General features: G+C 43.6%; 1 protein-coding gene across 5 annotated transcripts in view; it reads left to right on the forward strand.

The window, feature by feature from the left end:
• Positions 1 to 19,519, forward strand: part of LOC125016930 (vacuolar protein sorting-associated protein 13B-like) — a 302,660-nt gene that overhangs the window by 275,043 nt on the left and 8,098 nt on the right. For all 5 annotated transcript variants that reach the window (XM_047599702.1, XM_047599699.1, XM_047599703.1 and 2 more), the window contains exons 49-61: positions 1,734 to 1,817; positions 2,113 to 2,288; positions 5,800 to 5,970; positions 9,085 to 9,292; positions 10,371 to 10,559; positions 11,124 to 11,270; positions 12,357 to 12,643; positions 13,296 to 13,423; positions 13,511 to 13,707; positions 14,505 to 14,623; positions 15,293 to 15,743; positions 15,958 to 16,116; positions 16,441 to 16,669. In XM_047599702.1, the coding sequence (XP_047455658.1) occupies positions 1,734 to 1,817; positions 2,113 to 2,288; positions 5,800 to 5,970; positions 9,085 to 9,292; positions 10,371 to 10,559; positions 11,124 to 11,270; positions 12,357 to 12,643; positions 13,296 to 13,423; positions 13,511 to 13,707; positions 14,505 to 14,623; positions 15,293 to 15,743; positions 15,958 to 16,116; positions 16,441 to 16,669 (2,545 nt within the window). The remainder of the gene's footprint in view (positions 1 to 1,733; positions 1,818 to 2,112; positions 2,289 to 5,799; positions 5,971 to 9,084; positions 9,293 to 10,370; positions 10,560 to 11,123; positions 11,271 to 12,356; positions 12,644 to 13,295; positions 13,424 to 13,510; positions 13,708 to 14,504; positions 14,624 to 15,292; positions 15,744 to 15,957; positions 16,117 to 16,440; positions 16,670 to 19,519) is intronic.

The following is a 19,519-nucleotide window of genomic DNA, read 5'->3' on the forward strand; positions in this document are numbered from 1 at the left end:
AAAAGATATATTCGATATGGATGTGATTGCTTGTCGGCAGATGGAAAAACTTACCGGTGTAGACCTAGTGCAAGCTTTTTAACCTGATAGCCAAACAAACACAGATAGGCGCACACATTGTTCACAGCACCACTTCTTACTGGCTCTCCTTCCACAAACACATGTTTGGATCTTTTGACTGGACCACCAACTGTGGCCGGATCCTCTTATCCTGGGTGGCCACAGTGGCAGAGCTTCCATGCTGCTACTCGCTGTTGGAGAACAGATTGAGATCTTCCCCTCAGATAGGCTTACAAAGGCCCTCCACCCCATAACCCGACCATGTTGAGAGGTAGAAAATACAGTTTATGCTCTCTCATAACAACACTAACCATAGACAGGAAACACTAGCTGATATGTGGGCACAGGGAGAGGCTTTGAAGCACTTTCACACCGCTGGATTAGCGCCAGCTCCATCCCTGCTGGCCTTGTTCTTTATTTTTGTTCCATCTTTTTTTTTTTTTTCTTTCCTTCCTTTCTTTCTCTATGAGATCCGTGCTGCGTGCAGCTAGCCATCCTACCACTCCGGCTTCTGTGTGTGAGTCTTAACATCTCTGACTCCACTCCAACCTCTGCTGTTATCTCTTCTGTCTTCCACATGTGGACGGTTGGCTCCGAATGAGAGAGCTGCCTGGACTAGTAGCAGGGTCCACAGATCTCCTGCTATTTCACTCTCTTGCTTCCTCCCTTTCTTTCACTCTTATCGCCCACACACTAGTTTAATCATCTATCTTGTAGTTGTTAACTCCTCTTCTTTCTTTCTTTCTTTTTTTTTTTTTTTTTACTTAATCATCTGGCAAACGTGCTCGTCCACCTGCCCTACCTTCCCTCCCTGGCTGATTTCTGTCTCCTTTCTCAGCTATCTCCTGATTGTCCATGTCAGTAATCCATCTGAAGTAACTCCTCTCCCATATATCACCCTCCTCCTCCCGAATTCTTATTTCCAGCATCCCCCCCCCCCCCCCCATCTTTTACTTTAGTCAAAGCACAGGAGGTCATCACGACCGACAGAGCATTTGTTTGCTGAAGTTTCACTCGCTCATTGCAACAAGGCCATTTTGCAATTGGCCGGTGGATTAAATGGTGGAGACATGGTGGAGTGCTCACCATGTCACTCTGCTCCACTCTGCTGTCCCCACCAGTAAATGACGTCCCCAGTCTGTCATAAAGTAGACCACTTGTAATGTGCCTTGGCTTTAATGAGGAGAGAGGAGTAAATGGGACAAACACCAGTGACACATTAAGGGCGCTCAGCCTTCGATTGGGCACATTTTCAGCCTTTAAATCTTGCTAAGATTTAACTGCCTGTAATGGCCCCATTATCTGGCAACAGTTGTCAGTCGCCTCGGCCGTAATAATGTGTTGCAGGGCTTTAGGGAGACTTACGTTTTACTACTGGAAAAAGCCGAGGAACAAGAAGTCTCAGGACAAAACATGATAATGCAGCACTGATGGAGGCAATAAACATCCTGTCCTCCCCATCTGGGGGTTGGAGACGGGCATTTAGGCCCTATTATATCCATATTTTACATCCCAACCACAAACACACTCCAACAAGTTGTCCTTGAGTGTCCTTGATTATTGTTAACTCTTTGTAATAATGGTAAAATATAAGTATTAGCTCTATATAGGATAGTGTGGCTTCAGGGCAAATGTATTTTGTGAATACATTTTGTAGCTTTTCCTCATTTCAGGTGCCCTGTTCCAGTGGTTCTTTGCTTTACGTGTGGTGCACTCTCATCACCATCGAACCTGGCTCCCACATGCAGCAGAGAGTGGTGAGTAATCTGCAAGTTTTTATTTGCGCAACAAAGTTAAGTCTGATTGTTTGTGTTTTACAGGTACACCATCAGTCTTTACATTAATACTCAATGATTATTGTGTCCATCATACATCGTTTTCCCCAGCTGCAGTTATCATTACATCGTTAGAGTGTACCAATGCCTCTACAGCTACGTTTTAACCTTTAGGTTGCTTTATAGGATAGAAACAGGAACTGGACCTAAGACAAATACATAAAATAAAGATATTCAGTTTGGGCATTATGTGCATTATATATATTCCATGTTTCAGGTGGTTTTCAGTCCACTGTTTGTCATGAGGAGTCACTTGCCGGATCCACTGATCGTCCACATAGAGAAAAGGAGTCTAGGACTGAGAGAGAACCAGCTGATTCATGGCCAGGGCCACCAGGAGCCCCTGTTAAACACTGAAGCGGACCTTACCCACCACCTCACTTTCCAGGCCAGGTAATATATTTTAAAAAGGACCTAAACCTCTCCGGTTCATATAAATATATATATAATCCATACAGTAACTTAACAAACTCAAAGTACCACTAATAAAATACCACTAACTATCTCACCGTCAGGACCAAATACATACACATTAACCTTTCTGTACATCCTACGATATTGCACATTAAGCCATTTAACTGTCTTTCCTAATGATGGAGGCGGACCCTCACTCCTACGCTGCTTGAGCATCTGTTTCCATCCTCGTCATTTGTTCAAACCCCAAAATAGTTCTTTACCAACAGGGCATGTTCAGTGGTTTCATATTATATCATCCGGAACTAGCTCATACAGCCGCAGAAGAAGGAGTCCCGCTCTGGACTTCTGTAATGGGTTTGTTATGCCTTAATTTAGCAAAAAGGGAGAGACACCTACTTAAGATCCTCTCACACCACATTCTGGTTTCTGCGAGCCAGTACAAAGACATGATCTAGGGGAATCTATTCACATTACAAGAGAGGAGGAAGCTAGTCTGCCAACAGCTGGAGAGACAGATCCGTTTCCAACATGTCAGGCTGGATCATAATTACACCTCATTTAGATATGGGCCCTAGCGGAGAGCATGTTTTTGGCTCAATATTAGCTCAGCGTTTGCCCTCATTTGTGCGAGTGTGTGTAGGGAATTGAATGTGTGTGTGTGCACACATGTTTGTGTGGGCGGATGAGTGGTGCGTGTGTGTGTGTGTGTGTGTGTTTGCACATGGCCTTGGGTCTGTGTGTGGTCTCTGTCTGTCACTGTCTTGGTTAGCTGTGTGCCAGCACAAGTGTCACAGTCGCCACTTCATCATGGGCAGAGCCTGTCACATACATCACTGCTGCGCCTGTCCCAGTTTGTCAGTGCGTGTTCACACTTTCTCATACTGTCCGTAACCTTTTGTAACACACAATCGCGTACGCAGTTCAACACGTTAAGCTACATGAATCTGCAATTTAACCATTTAATTCAGTTTCAATTTATACAAAAAAAATGTAGATTACCTACAAGCTGTGAATTGCAACATTTACATTCTAACATTATTATTTTTTACTATTTTTACTTTAGTTAGGACGCATTCTCCTAGCTTCATAAATTTGATCTCCATCTTTCTGACAACAGCGGGCGCCAGTTTAGATGATACCTTCATGAAAACTCGGAAATTCTATATTCCTCCTTAACTTGGAGGAGACAAAAATAAGTTTTGTATATTGTCAGCGTTTGCTGAACATTAAAATATGTGCAGCAGCTATTTTTAGCTTTTCATTTTTTCACAAGTTGTGTTGAATGCAGCATCAGCTACACCTGGATCTCAACCAAGCTTCCCAAAACCCACCCCCACCCTACTTCATATTGGCTCGTGATGTTAGTTTGGAGAGGGAAAGCTGCGTTACTCTCATTCCACTGGTGGATGAACTCACTCGACTGCTCGAACCTGACAATATCCCACATCAACATTTTATTTTTAATCGCGATCACACCACTGGTGTTGGGAACCACTGGTCTAGAGCATAGGTCTTCAACATGGGGTCCGCTACCCCTAGGGGGTCCACGTCGGTACTGCAAGGGGGTTGCAAAATCTTTGGTTGATTAGACATTTTTTTATATATTTTTTAATTTCATCTCAGAAATTTGATTTTCTTTAAATATATATTAACATGAATCCAACATATTTAAGTAAAGGGATAATGGATAGCTTAATAATGGATGCAAAATGATAATAATAATGTGTATTTATAAATAGCACTAGGTCAAGTTTATTATAGAACACATATAGTAGGAAGGGAGTCCCATGAGTAAATATACTTGGCCCCAGACGACATAACCACCACATACTGTCCCATACAGTTGTGTTCCTACTGTATTTGTTATCTCTGCAACTGTAATTCATGTTGTTTTATGTCAATGCATGGGAGAAAAAGTCACCCCTCTGGTAGCAACTAGTGGTGATCTGAATAAACAGAGTAAACGTTGAGTGTAATTGACTCCCCTTGAGAGGATTTTTTTTTTTCCTCTAACTGTTGTGTTTAGATATCCGGTCACAAAGTTTGTTTTGATTTCATCTGCCATGAAGGAACCACAGTGGCCATACAGTGACTGGGAATGTGTTTGGCCCCAGTTGTTGGAGATAAATCCTTTCATTGCGCTCAGAAAGCAACAACTAAGTGTCTTGTCTTTCTAGACTGCGGCCACAATGCTCCTTGTGTTTATGATCGGCCCCCCCTGTCTAAACCGCTTCAAACCGCACGGACTTACATACTCCCCTCTCTTGTCCCCCCACAACTCAATCCATCCTTCATCCCTCTCCATCTTCACAAACACACGGTCACTCCACAGCTCCAAACATACACACATTTTGTAGACTTGCACACAAGCCCTCCCTCCCCCCCCACCCCCCGATCCCCTTGACCCCAAACCTCTAGGACACAGCCAGTCTTGAATGTTCGCGGGTCAACAGCTCATCTTTCCTTCCTGTAATTACACATAGTTGTGGGCTCTAATGGACGAGGTAGAGAGCAGAGCTGTGGTCTGCGACACAAGAGACACAGACAAATCTTAACCAGACCCATTATGTCCTGCTCTGCTCATACCGGCCGCCACATTAGAAAACAGAGGGTTGCAATCAGAAGCCTCTTCCAGTTTTCTCCCTCAGGAGCTGCTCTGGATGAAAAGCTTCCTGTCAACACCTTGTCCTTCTCCTCTGTCGCTCCCCAGATCCATGAGCAATAGCCCTTATGTTCCCTTTATAGCACAATGGGCTATATTAATAAACTACTGCTCAGGGGTAAGGGGTCTGCTTTGCTTTAGCCAAGTGGAGCTGGATGCTACCCAGACAAAGAGAAGAAGCTATTACAGTGTTTGGATTTATTTATTTTTTCCCTTGTTGTTGCAAAGCCCTAATTGACCAGTGTCTGGGGCTTGAGCTATCCAATAGGATTATTTACCGCCATTTAGCTTCTTCTGTGATCTTTATGAATTAGTGTTTTTATGGCAAGACTGCACGTCATGAAGTGAAATCCATAACAAAGGGCACATTCAGCCCCCTAAAAAAAAGGTTTTAGGGGAAGAGTGGAGTTGAGCCGCGGGTCACTTTGATTGTACCGAGAAGAACAATGGGAATAGTCAGTTGCTGTCAAGAAATGTCTTGTTTTATAATGAAATAAAAAAGTATGGTTGAATTGTTTTTGGCGTAAAATGAGTAAACGTTCTCTTCGAGACAGATTCGCTGAAAAAACACACAGCTGGGTTTTTACAGCCAGCGCTGTTATGACTTTCATTTTAAGCTGATAACTCCCCACCGCCAGCGAGGAGCAGAAAATCGAGTTAAGCGAAATCAGTAGATACAATGCCTCCTTGGCAGGAGAAACCTGCAGATTCTCAGGAGTCACAGAAACCGTTCATTTCCTCTGTAGTATCTCATTTCTTACATAGGCAAACACATTCAGGTCTTGTTATAGAAATCAATAACGACTTTGTGCTTTTGACCCTCAGGGAGGATGAAGACGCTTCACAATGCGCCGTGCCCATCTCCACCAGCCTGATCAAGCAGATAGTGAACAAGACTGGGAGTGAAGACAACCCGGAGCACATCCTGGCAGATTTCTATGGTCCCAAGTCCACCACTGAGCCACCGTGGCCTTATCTCACCAAAGACACTGAGAGGTACTTTTTGCTCTGTTGCCTTCCTATAAAACAACTAATCTTGAAAAAGCCTACGTGCACTCGCACAAATAATACGATCAGTTCTGCAAAGTAGTACAGAGAAACAACGAAACATAATGGAAGCCACATTCACGCTTATAACATCATGGAAACACAAGAATCCGCCCTCTAAGACACGATGACACCTCATGATCTGCTCTAATAACTCGGTATCTGTAACTCCGTTTCATCTTTGTTATAGTTCTCATGCGGCAAGCATTAAATCTGGGATTTCATAACACGGTTTTCACTGAGACCCACCATTGTGTTATTTTATTTATTTATTTTTTTCTTTCTTATAGTAAGCTTCTTACAGCATTCCTCCTCAAAGCACCGAGTTGTGCAAGCGATCCCCTAATGAGGGAAGCTTCTCTTTATTGCTAACTCTTTGTTCGCGTAATAAAACTGCGAACTGCAAAGACAATGCAGAGCCGCGCTTCAGACGTTAACAGCGATCCCACTGCCGTCCCCACAGACCGGAGATTTAGGCTGTCATTCTGTCACAGTCCCACTTTCTCACACAAGTCACAGGGCCTTGCATTTGGTTAAAGCTTGGCACAGGCTTGCAGAGCGTGCAGTGTGTGTGTGTGAGCCACTATGCATATGTGTGTGTCTATGTGGCCCATGCATGAGTTTTTCCATATAGCAGAGAGCAGAACACACATATGAATCTGTCCACAAATGTCACTCTGGGAATCATCTTTTGTTACTAGGCAATCACATCTTGATAGCAGTGGTAGAGAAGCCACATGTTCTCCCACAGGCTCCGAGTTACAAAGACTCCCAGTGGATCTGCTGGACATGTGGGCCATATGTCTGCTTGTGGTTGCCTAGGTTTCTCTTCTCTATATAGGCAAACACACACATTGATTGTTGTCCAGCGCGCACACACACACACACACATGTATATATACACATGCACGCTCGTGACATTGTGTTGCACATTGACATTGTGCACACACACCACCATATACCTTTAAATGTCCCACACTGCGTCTGTGGAGGTTTGGTGGTGGTATTAGGTTTCCTTTGTCAGTCAGCCCTCCGTCCTCCTCGTGAGACAAAGCCAGAGGCCAAAGCACATTTCCTACTGCAGAAAGTGGCAGTTTGTCTGAAATCCAGGAATCAGCTACTTGAAAAGTGCTTTAGGAAAAATGTTAAGAGAAGAAGGTGGGGGGAATGGGGCGTCATTAGAGGATTAATAGCACTGATTGCTGTCTCTAAACACACTCAGGACTTGGACAGCGAGAGAAAGCCACAAGTTTAATTTGTATATTTTTCCTTAATGTTGATAACAGTGATAGAGTTTTCTGCTTGGAACGAGCGCTCAGTCTCCCTGGCACAGTGGAGAAACCAAACCAACTGAACCTACTGGCAGGGAGTGTGTAAATATTGTGTCTTAAAGGGGCAGAGGAAGTTGAAAGTGGTAAATGTTATTTTTCTCCTTTTCTGTCGGATTTTTGATGGCAGCGAGGCACCTCCACAATCGTTAAACAAACATCTTGTAGTGGTTGGGGTTAGGGTAGGCATGCTGTGTGTGTGCGTGCGTGTATGTGTGCGTGTGCGTGCATGCATGCCTTGAGTCTCTGAAAAGTCTCACTTTTAAAACCTTGAACTTCTAGAGTTAGTGAATTTTGACAGAAGCTGCCGAGCGCATTTCGTTCAATTACCGTTTTGTGAGCTTTGTAATCCGATTTATAGGCCCTGTACTTTGTTGTCTTCAGCTTCAAGGTCAGTGGTCTATTTAACCACACACATGCTAACATAAACACCAGTAAATGGTAAAGAAAAGCTATTCCCAGTGTTTTGGTCTCGTTTCATAGCGGGGAGTCTTTGGGTTTGTGACAAGTTTGAGATGGCAGGTTGGTAGAGTCCTGGCAGCCTTGTGGGAGAGAACGGCTGGGTCGCTTTTGATGGCTTTGAACTTCAGAGTAAGTCTGAAGGAACTGTTTGTTTCGCTCTCTGTTGGCACTGACCACTGTTTAGGGCTCACAAGACCATGATTATGTTGAAATGACTGCTATGTTGGTGAACCGGTTGGAAAAATGGTTCTGCCTGTCTGCCTGTTTGTCTGTGTCTCAATGTGCCCATGTGTGATCCCGGATGGTTTGTCAATTGTTTTCTGTATCTGTTTGTATTGCATAACTTGTTTTCAGACCAGCTCTTTCTATGTATTTGTTTAGCCTGTGTGACTCCTGTCAGCGCGTTAATGGCCTGCGTAGTATAACAGTGTACGATATGTTTGTTTGTATACGACACATTTGTATTGATGTTTAAGGCTGCATGCAGCTCCATATTTGACAGCGTGTTAAACATGTCCCCAACCAAATTACGAGAGCAGACGTAGGAAATCATATCCTTAAGCCTGGTGAAAGAACATAAATCTGTTTTATTACCTACTGATCTGACAGCGCAGGTAGCCTGGTGTGGTCTGGTGACGCGCCATTTGGATTTCATTATGAAGCGTGTTTCAACCGTTAAAGAGAAAATAAAATACGTCTCCACGCAGTAGGACACTCCCCCAACCAATCCAAGCAATAAACTGTACGCTTCCTGATAAATGCCTCAATCGCTGTTAACTTTTAAGTCCATAAAACAGACGCAATGAGGAGAATCTAAACACAACGAGATGTGATTGGCCTGACAGGTCTTCAGTGGGCGTGATGAATTCTAAATGGAGCAGACCGAAATTCCCACTAACCAAACCAAACATTTTGTTGGTCAGGGAGCTCTAAGCTGTCTACCTTCTGGTGTCTATCTCTCTGTCTATGCATATGTAATGATAGCTATGTGTCTAGAGTGAAGTGTTTACAGCTCATGCACTGGTGGCCGCAGTAAGAAACAAGGTCAGAAAAGAGGAAACTTGCTCAGGCTGGTCTGGCAAGAGCCAGAAAAGTCCATGCAATCGAATTTGGTTGAGCATTAAAATACTTTTATGGTTAAAACCAAAGCTCTCTCTCTGTGGGATTGGATCAATGTCTATTTCCTCTCATATATATTAGATAAATGACCAATTTCCCTATATCCAGGTGGTGCTGGAGTCTTTTCTGTAACGGTGTGTCCCCATTCCCACAGGTCAGTGCTAGAGCCTCTCGCCCAATGGGACAGTCCAATGCAGGTGAAGTTGTCCTGCTGGAAGTCTGGTCTGAACACGCTGCTGGTGGAGCTGCTCCCCTGGGCCCTGCTGGCCAACGACTCCCAATGGGATCTCTGGCTCTTTGAAGGAGAAACCATTGTGCTGCAGATACCGGCCGGAAAGGTTATTGTACCACCCAACTTTAAGGTAAAGCGTCCAATAATGCTTCTTCTAGGTTTCCCATGGTGCCTGTCAGTTGCATATTTCCACTAAAAAGTTGTTCTTTCAAGCCCAAATCAACATTTTACCCTCTAACAAATGTTCCACAGGTTGAATAGTATTACTCTGACCATCGTGACTTAAAGTATGAATTAAAAAACATTATCCAGAGATGTGACATGATGATTCAAGACCTCTACATTTTTCTATTTCTAGTCTGATTAAAAGACTTGTACTTGCCCCGATCCGCATTGGTCTTTGTCTTGTACTAAAAATATACATCAGGACCTGGATGTCTTTTCTTGACATCACAGGCGTCATTATGAAAGCAGCTCTTTTCTCATTTCGGTCCTGACTAACGAGCTCAGAACCTGAGCTCATTCACCAGAGCTGCATTACAACAATATTCCCTTCCTGCAGTCTTTAACTGCGGCCAAGCTCTGTCACTGTACACTACAGGCATGTCTTCTCGCTGGCTTCTAAGATCAGAAGAAGTAGTCAGCAGATGGTTTTCCCCCTGTGGAACATAACACATACATACACGGATTTCTCTGTCACTTACCCAGGCCTAAGCGGGAAAGGCAGTGCATCAAAGAACAAGTGCTGATACGGTTCAGCACAGAGAAACAAAATAAAAAGTTGTAAATGTGCAATAGTCTGTGAAATAGAAACAAATAAAGCATTGTTTCCATAGCACCCTGTTATTTATCATGGCAAGACAAACGGAGAGAAGAAAGACTCAGCTGTAACTCCCCTAGATCTGCTTAATAGGAGAAGCCTGGTGTTTTGATCGGCGTGTTTCACGATGCTGCTGAGCCAGATGAACTGTCATTACGTGGAGCACTTAAATTATGTCATCCTAACATAGCCAGCACTAATGGAAGTTATGTAGTCCTCAGTTGCAAGGACTAAATGCAAGAACACTAAGTTGAGTAGTTTGGAGGGAAGCCACAGCTGACCCTAACACTGAATGGAATACTTCCACATGTGATCCGAATGTGATTTTAACGCCGCGTTGTTTCCCCCTTGCTTTACTTTCGCCCTTAACCCCTTCCCCACCCACCAGGAAGCTTTTCAGATTGGCATCTACTGGGCCCACACCAACACCGTCCACAAGTCTACAGCTCTGAAACTGGTCCACGACCTGACCTCCCCCCGGTGGAAGGAGGGCTCGAGTTCAGAGATGGTCACTCTGGACGAAGAGGGATATGTAGAAGCTGACATCACCTTGGGAGCATTTCCTGGCAAACAGAAGGTCAGAGAAACCTCTTGGCTTCCTTTATCATACACTAACCATTACTTACTAAATTTAGACAAGTGTTCTTCAACGGGGAAAGTGAGGTAGTTTATTGATTCTCCAGGGAAGTCCAGACATATTTAATCAAACATGTCTTTCAACGGGGGACCTTGTAGCTATGTGTCAGGATTGTTTATGTTCCCACGTATTTATTGGATTACATGGTGGTTTTCTGCTGTTTTTGTTCATTATAAGTTTTTTTTTTTTTTCCGCAGTAAGCCAAACCGTAGTTAAAACCAAACTCTTTACTCACTTTGAATCAACTGAGCTTCTAGCACAATGAATATGAAAGCAAACTATACTGTGGGCATATGGAGGCGAGACACGGCTCAACGTTACTGAGTGACCTGAAATAATCTACCACAGCGTTTCAGTAAAATGTTCCTTACCGAAAACACGGTTTTAAATTACGCATTTAATTGCCACGTGATGATATTGAGATGTACTAAGAAATAAAATCCCGTTTTATCATTTCTTGCTGACAGCCTATTGTGTATGTGTGTGTTGTTGTTTCCTCTGTAGCTGTGTCAGTTCTGTGTTTCATCTGTGGTGAGACATGGCATCCAGATAATACAGATAGAGGACAGGACAATACTTGTCAACAACACTTCGTACACGATACACTACAGGCCTCTGCTGAGTAACAACGCCCTGGGAGCTGATGACCAGGTAAAGCGAATGTGTTTTTTTATTTTTCTGATGAATCTCACTTTGATTTCTCCCATGCACAAAAAATTAAGGTTAAAAAAGGTAAAACAATCTGGTGGCGTAATGCTCGAACACATGAAGCATCATGGAGAGACTTCCTCTACGCTACACCTGCCTAATCTCCAAGTCCCTACCAGCTTAACTCTTAGCTCCAGCTATAAAATGCTGTGAAATGGAATAAATCATTGGTCCGTTCTTTATAAAAACATACACACACGATCCTCATGGTTATAAAATACGCGCATAGCCCTGCATCATGTCTCTCCTAAAGCTTCACACACACACACACATCCACACCAGCACTACCGCACATACACATTGCAGAGATGTTGCAAGCCGTTTTCCATCAGATCATGACCCCCCCTCCCCTCCCCTTCCCCCCTGTTCTCCCTCCAACATTCTCACCATGTGGCAATGGCACTTCATAGGGACATTAGACAAACACCCAGAATTGGATGCAGGTTTCGCTTCTTGCTTTCATCTGCTGCTTGTCCCCAAAGAGAGCAACAATGTTGTGATGTCATTTAACGAGCCTTCAGATCCCCTTATAGAAGGATGGCAAAGCTTGCCAGTTGCCACTAATTGACTGAAAAACCTTTAAAAAAAAAAAAAAAAGAGCTTAAAAAAACTAAAGAGCGGGCAATGGGCTTAACAATAACACAGACCACAAACAAGGCCAGGAATGCCTTTCTAGTTGGTCTATTCATCATCCTTAGGGCCTAATCCCTGTAGTCTTCTACTGCTCACTGCTCACTGACTGCTAAACCAGCACAGCAGGACTTCTCTGCTACCAATTTAGTGCTAAGCTCAGTGGGAGAAAGAGCTGAATGCAATAACAATGCGGTTTTGCCATGCAACTTTTGTTGTAATCACATACATCTTCTTTTCTCCCTGTCTTTCGTTTCTTCTTAGCCTTGATGTCCCATATCATATCCTCTTTTCCGATTAAACTCTTTCCTGTCCTCCGCTTCCCTCCTCTTTATTTCCTGTCCAATTTCTTTCCTTCTTTCTTTAAATGTGTTTATGTGATGTATTTTTTTTCCCCAGGCCTGTGAGATACCAGAGACAGCCATGTTCACCTTGCCTCCTTGTGAGGAGTCGTCCCTCGCTAAGCCGTGCTCAGTGCCATGCTGGGACCTCGTCCAAGCCAACGTCCAGGGAAACGTTGAGTTCCCGTTGCCGCTCAGACACATGCTCTTCAGCGTGCTCCCAGGGCCAGATGCCGGAGTTGGATCAGCGGCGTGGAGCCTCCCCGCTCCCATCCGACCGGACTTCCCCAGGCAGAGTTTGTCCGTTCCCGGGGAACCAGACTCAGGGGGTGGCCTGAGCAGCAGGTGGGCAAAGCACAACATTTGCGGTTTGCTGGCAGTGACAGTCGATTTAGAACGGGGCACCCAACCCCGGCTGGCATCGGACAGAAAGAGACGAGGCACCGTTGCTAGTCACAGCTTGTTAAATACTGGAGATGGAGCAGGAGAAGAAATGCCCTCATCATTTCCACTGTCAGTATTTCTGCTTGTCTTGTGCAATCGATCCTTTTCAGTTTTAATGCCAGCCATGTAATTTTTAAGTTTATTCTGAGCTGTATCCTTCCAATAACGGAAATTACAGTGATAAATGCACGAAACAGGATAATGGTCACATCATTTATGTTTTCCAGATACAACCTTGCCTTCTGTAGTTTGGCTAGCTCGGCTACACTCATTTACTCCCATGCTTAGCCAGACACAGAGAGACAAAACGCAGATATGGATACACATAAACACAAACAGCGATGATGTATCACTGCTTGGCTTCAGTTAGGACTCTGCCCATGGATGAATCTTAGAGGTTTGCAAATGGACATAGCAGTAATGTGACGTCTGACAAGTCACTGGGCGTGTGCGCTCTTATCTGCGTGTGGTTAGGCAGGGTTGGGATATGACCTGTCTCTGGACAGTTTATTTATGGATGGTGTTAATTTATGTTGTTGTTTGTGTTTTGCAGAGCTATCGTACTCACATATCAGGAGCACCTTGGGGTGACATACATCACTTTAAATGAGGACCCCTGTCCCCGCATGCTCATCCACAACAAGTGTCCCATCCCACTGGTGTTTAAGGAAAATGTCAAAGGTAGGAAGGTCAAGCTCTGGATGGATGCACTGCAGACGTTCACGAGACTTTTGGGTTAACTGATATGTTTCCTCTCGTCTTTCACAGAAACTCCAAGGACTGAGGTGTTCTGTCGTCCTCTGCCTGCTAACTGTTCCCTGCACCATGAGCTCTACTACCACTTCTCCAGTTTCCCAGAGTGTAGGCAGAAAGAGACGCTGCCCACAGTGCTGCTGAAAACCACCTCAGACCACAGCACCACCGACTGGACAGACCCCATAGACATCAACTGCCCTGGCACTCAGGTAAAAGTGTGCGTGCATGCAGTGAAGAGCTTATGACTTTGTAATATCTGAAGGTGCCAGTTATAACAAAACACCTTCTGCAGCAGCTAGAGGGAGACAGAGTTCATTAGTATTTTAGTGGAAAAGGAGATTAATCCTTTCACCAGTTTGTAGTTCATGTTTTAAATGATCTGAAGCCAGATGCATTAGGACGCAAAGAAACTTTATATATGTGACACTAAACTAGGTTTTTATGTCTGCTTCTTACATCATCGCAAATACTGTTTCATTTTATTTGCAGAGGCCTTATTCCCACAACTTTATTTGTTGTTCTTTTAAATATGTCTGTCTGCGTTTACCCTCAGGGGTAAGTAGCAGTCCGGCCTGAAGTACATTTGGTCTGATCAGTGTAGAAGTGTGCGGGGTTAGCAAAACGTTAAGGAGCGGAGTGTCTAATGTTTGGTGTTGTGTCTAGGCAGCAGTAGGTTGAGGTTGAGGCCGAGGCTGAATATCTCTGATTACTGTGAGGTCTGGCTGTGACCTCCGCGTTCAGGGTGACAGGTCAGAGGCTAGACTTGTTATGACTGCTCAGCCAAGCGTTCGGCAACGATCTGCTTCCTTTTGTCACGTGAGGGCCTGATCGCTCTGAACCTGCAGTGCTGGAAGCTAAAATGAGACGCATGTAACATCTGAAACACGCACTTCATAATAACAGCGTAAAATAATAGCACTGAGCTGATGTAGAAATTTGTAAAAGGCGAACATTTGCATGTGCTTGGACCTATGTTTCACTATAGATCTGTTTCTTTGGTGTTCAGGTGGTGTTTCTGCCGGGCTTCGGCTGCCTCTATGTGGACGTGTTGTATGAGAACGGCACCCTGGTTCTGTCTCTGGCGCCCGAAGGCAGCGTGGCCGCTATAGTCAACCAACACAGCAGGTACGTGTGCAGAGGCAGCGGTTTTATTGTTGTTGTTTTATGCTCCCTGCATATTTGAACCATAAGAAATCACCTGTGCACGTTGTTCTTCCTAACCCCGAGGTATCCACTCGTGTGCCTTTTTATTGTGTTCACTACAATTTGCTTTATGATTATTGTTAACAGCAATGTTTTCGTGCAGCAGTTGTTACCGCACTCCAAACATGAAAAAGCAGGCATCATTTTCACCACAGGAGGGCAATAAAACCTTCTTGTGTTGTCATGAGTGAAATTAGTTGCACAGTAGAACATGGCATTACAGCTTTATTCCATTACATCAACACATAGCTGCTTTGTGATTTTGGCAAAACAGGATATTAATGTAATCACATATTAGGTAAATGTAAACAAATGACCTCAGCCAATGAGCTTTGTTAATGTGTTCTGCTTGGAAATTCATGGAATATCAGCACAAGATGAACGAGCCCGGTCTTTTATTATACTAATACAAATAATCAAAGCCATCATACACACGCCTAGTTGAAACTTTAGTAATAACCAAGATGGAAGTGTTTGTTGCTTGTACAGCAAAATGGATTATTAAATGCATGAGAGCCCGAACCGTGGTTTACAGTATTTGTTGTCCGTTTTTTGCGCTTTTGACATTAATCATTTCCTTTCCGTTTCCAGGTCTTCCAAGCTGTCTTTTCGGGTCCTCCTGAGTGAAGCCAGCGTGGTGATAAGTGACGACATCACCAGTCCCACCGGCTCCGTGGAGCTGCTGAGACTCACGTTAACCAAGCTTCTCCTCAGCCTGGCCCCCACACCCACCTCCCTTCCCTCCGAGTTCGAAGTAGACCCCGGCGTGGGCGCAGCGTCCATCTCCGCTGCGGTGTCCGACGCCTCTCTAATCGAGGTCTACTGCTCGAGCCTGCAGGTGGACAACCAGTTGTACAACCGCGCTAGTTTCCACTTCCCCGTGCTGCTGTGCCAAGACCAGAGAGGGGGAGTCGAGCCCGGGGGTCAGTGGAGCAGCGACGCCAACCCTACAGAGTCCCCTGAAGCTCTGGACGCGTTCAAAAGCTCCTGTTTTCTGCAGCTGAGAATTAGACTGTCTGGGGACAGATGCACTGTGGAGGAGGTCAGAATAATTCCTGCAGGCTATTTTCTATAAATGCAAGCATTTTGTACTGTATTACAGTATTTGACCTGTATAGTGATAATTTTACTGTGTATGATTTTTTACAAGAAGCAAAAATAAATGTTCTTAGACTTTTTATTTGAAAAGGGTTCAGCAGGAGTTGCTTTACTTCTTTCCACAACAACACCTTGAACTGCTCGTGTTCTTTCCTCAGGTCTCCCTCCAGCTGCAGCCGGCCAGAGTCTACCTCGAAGACACTTTTGTGTACTACATTAAGACCTTGTTCCACACCTACATCCCCGAAAGTGCTTTTGCCCCCGCAAAGTCCCAGAGGTGCCAAAAGTCTGGATCGGCCCCAGTTCTCCCCGAACAGGTGCACTACTCATGTCGTAATGTTTTTATTTAGGTACAAATGAGGCTGGATGTTTTACAGCTTAGTCACTGCATTCTCATTATCTTATTACCACAGCGGGACGTTTAGCTTGTGCCAGGTGCAAAGGAAGCAGATTCCAACCTCATTATGTTTAACAGCCTGCCAGCAAATTAGGTCTGCAGTAATCCACTGCTGTGTTTGAAGCACTTGGGGATCATTATTTATGTATGCTGTCATTGTCTTATCTTCTCATGACGAAATTACGCTGCTGGGGGACAAGGGAAAATACTAATTTCTTTCTTCACCTTTCCACGTGTCCTCCAGGTGATCCAGTCGGTGCAGGCGTTGGTCCAGCCCGTGCGGCTGCAGAGACTGACCATCCAGCCGGTCAACCTGCTGGTCAGCATCCACGCTTCCCTGAAGCTCTACATTGCTTCAGACCACACTCCCCTCTCCTTCTCTGTGTTCGAGAGAGGACTGGTCTTCACCACAGCCAGGCAGCTGGTTCACGCGCTGGCGATGCATTACGCTGCTGGAGCCCTTTTCAGAGCTGGTAGGTTGAAGATGAAGTGAGTCTTAACCTCCTGAGACCCAAGCTTTAAGATTAAGATCTTAAAGTAGGAAGTACAAAAAAATAAGCATCATCTTTGAACTGGAAGTCGTTTTATTTCACTGTATATTCCAATTTAAGTCACCAAAATATAAAACTGCTAATGCAAAAGCAGAATTGGAAACAATGAATTTGTTAAATTTGCATGTCATATCAAACTAGAAAAGTTAATAAGCATAAAAAATCAAGTGTGTTGGCCTTTTGCTACCAGAAAACAGGACTAAATAAAGCAAAAAAAGCTAAAACAAACCTAAAACATAATGTCCCCATATGAGGACGCCAGGTCTCAGGAGGTTAAAACTAGAGCTGCATTTGCTGATACATATATACATATTTTTTTCTCCGGCAAGATTTACAAACGGGCACATCCACAGACAGCCCTGTGCTGCTGGAGCCGCTGCGAACCGTGCAGCCCATGCATTGCTCCTCCCCCACTAGCAGAGTGCATGTATGCATAAGAGCATTAAATGTTCTTCAGTAGATGTTCATGTTTTTGGTTAAAGTGAGACTTGTAATATTTGTTGCTATCAGTTAAAAAAGCAGTTTGGGCCCTAAAAAAAAAAATCTGTATCGGTTCATGTCTAGCTAAAACTTATTTTGCCCTTAAATGTGTCCTGTTCACCTGCTGCCACCTCATCTACTCATCACCTGTAGATGAGGCCACCGAGTGACTCACACACACAAATCTATGGATTTTTAAACCCTGCACAAGCAAACATGGGCAGAACGTCAACAGATCTACTGGAGCTCAAGTTCTCAAAGTGCAGCTAGAAAATGATTGCTCCCGGGGGCTCCCTGCGCTTTGTGGCAGTGAAACTGTAGAGCTCCACGAGTAGAAAAACCTGAATCGCTTGAGAGAAAGATTTACTTTCTGTCATTGTCATAATTTACAGCTTAATCACACGATTTGACTGATGACTCACGCTCCACAATCTGTTGGTAGGCACTTTGTTACAGTTAATCTGTTAACGGAGCCTAAGCCTTACTTATCAGGCGCTACAACGGCTCCATACCTCTCTGCTGCGATGTCCTCTTGTCTAGTCAAAGCCTCCACACATGGTCTGATTTAACCCAGTCATTTCCACATCAGAAATCACCATTCTGGCCAGACGCTTCCTTCCCGCTGTCTCTCGTTAGAGCCCTCTTTTCTGCTCGTATTTCAACACGTCACCTCACCCCAATCTCTTCTTCTTCTTCTTCTTCTTCTTCTTCTTCTTGAGTCATCGCGGAGAGAGGGGCTCCAGGAAGCGTTGCATTCTGGGACTGATTAACATGAGGATGTACTGTACTATGATCACACACACACATATTTATAACCGTAAATCCATGCACATATGCATACAGAGTCCAATGATTGATATTAAACGGCATACAGTATCTATGAACGCCGCTAGATGCATGCGTGCATGTGTGTGTGTGTGTGTGTGTTTCAAGGCATGACTCAGCCCTGTAAACATCAACTCCTGTCAGGACTTTATGCTTCAACCAAAAACCACAGCTGGGAGACCATATAAAGCAGAAACAACCACCAGGCCCCACTGGAGTTGGTTTCCTACCATTAGAGTCCATCACTCAAGCGCAAATTGACAGAGAATAAGAGCAGAGCGGGGGCCTGGCGTCTTGAGAAATGGCTATTTGATTTTTTGTGATGCAATTGTCAGCGCATAAATATCAATGAGCCGTGCCATCTGAAGGGGGCTCAATGGTTGAATGAGAGAGGTGAGATAGTAGGAGGCTGTAAATCTAGCTGTGGCACATGAATGATTTCACTCTGGAGTCGCTAGGTCTGTGTGCATGAGAGCATGTGTTTATGAGCGCACAGGTTTGTGAAAGGTTTAATTCAGATACAATGAACCTTGGGCTAAAAATAAAAAGTCGTGATGTGAATTACTTCATAAGCTGCTTTCAACTGTTTTCTCTGCGTTGGGAACAACCTCCTCCCTGAATTTCTTTTGGCTCGTGGACGATAGTGAAAGGTTTATGTGTGTGTGTGTGTGTGTGTGTGTGTGTGTGTGTGTGTGTGTGTGTGTGGACTCCTTCCTGATCTATGTCTTTTAATTTATATTGGATGCAAAACTTATTCCACCCATATGAAGCAATAAGATGTGGTCTGTCATATATTATAAAAAAAAAATAAGTTAGATTTAGTTAAATGTCTCCTCACAAAGGACCTGGGGTAAACAGACATTTTTAAAAGCAAACCAAAGACCTACATTTTTTTAGCTTTCAGATGAATTATATTTACCTGTTAGTCTGGTTGTGAATTGATTTTTATTTATTTTATCATTTTATATTTTTTAGTCTGACTTTTTACAGAATTTTACTTTTTTTTATATATTTTTTTAGTCTAGTTGTTAATTGAATTTTATTTATTTAATCCATTTTATAATTTTATATTTTTTAGTTTGTTTTTTAACTGAATTTTACAATTTTTTTGTTATTTTTATCTTCTCAGTCTGGTTATTAATTGAATTTATTTTATCATTTTATATTTTTTTAGTCTGGCTTTTAAATAATTTTAACGTATTTTATTATTATTACATTTTTAGTATGGCTTTTAATTGAATTTTATTTATTTTTATGCTTTAGGTAATTACTGAATTATAATTATAATTTATAGTTTTATTTTACCTCTGTAGCCTCAGTTCCTCAATGTTTTTAAATCTGCATGTGTGGCAGAACGTGTTACCTCTTGTTTTATTTTTATTATCATTAGAAATAAAAGCACTTTGGGCTGTGTCTTTTGTATGAAAAGTTCCCCATAAAGTGATTGATTGATTGATTTGTGAAACT

This window comes from Mugil cephalus, chromosome 11 (assembly GCF_022458985.1).
Source record: "Mugil cephalus isolate CIBA_MC_2020 chromosome 11, CIBA_Mcephalus_1.1, whole genome shotgun sequence".
Lineage (NCBI taxonomy): Eukaryota > Metazoa > Chordata > Actinopteri > Mugiliformes > Mugilidae > Mugil > Mugil cephalus.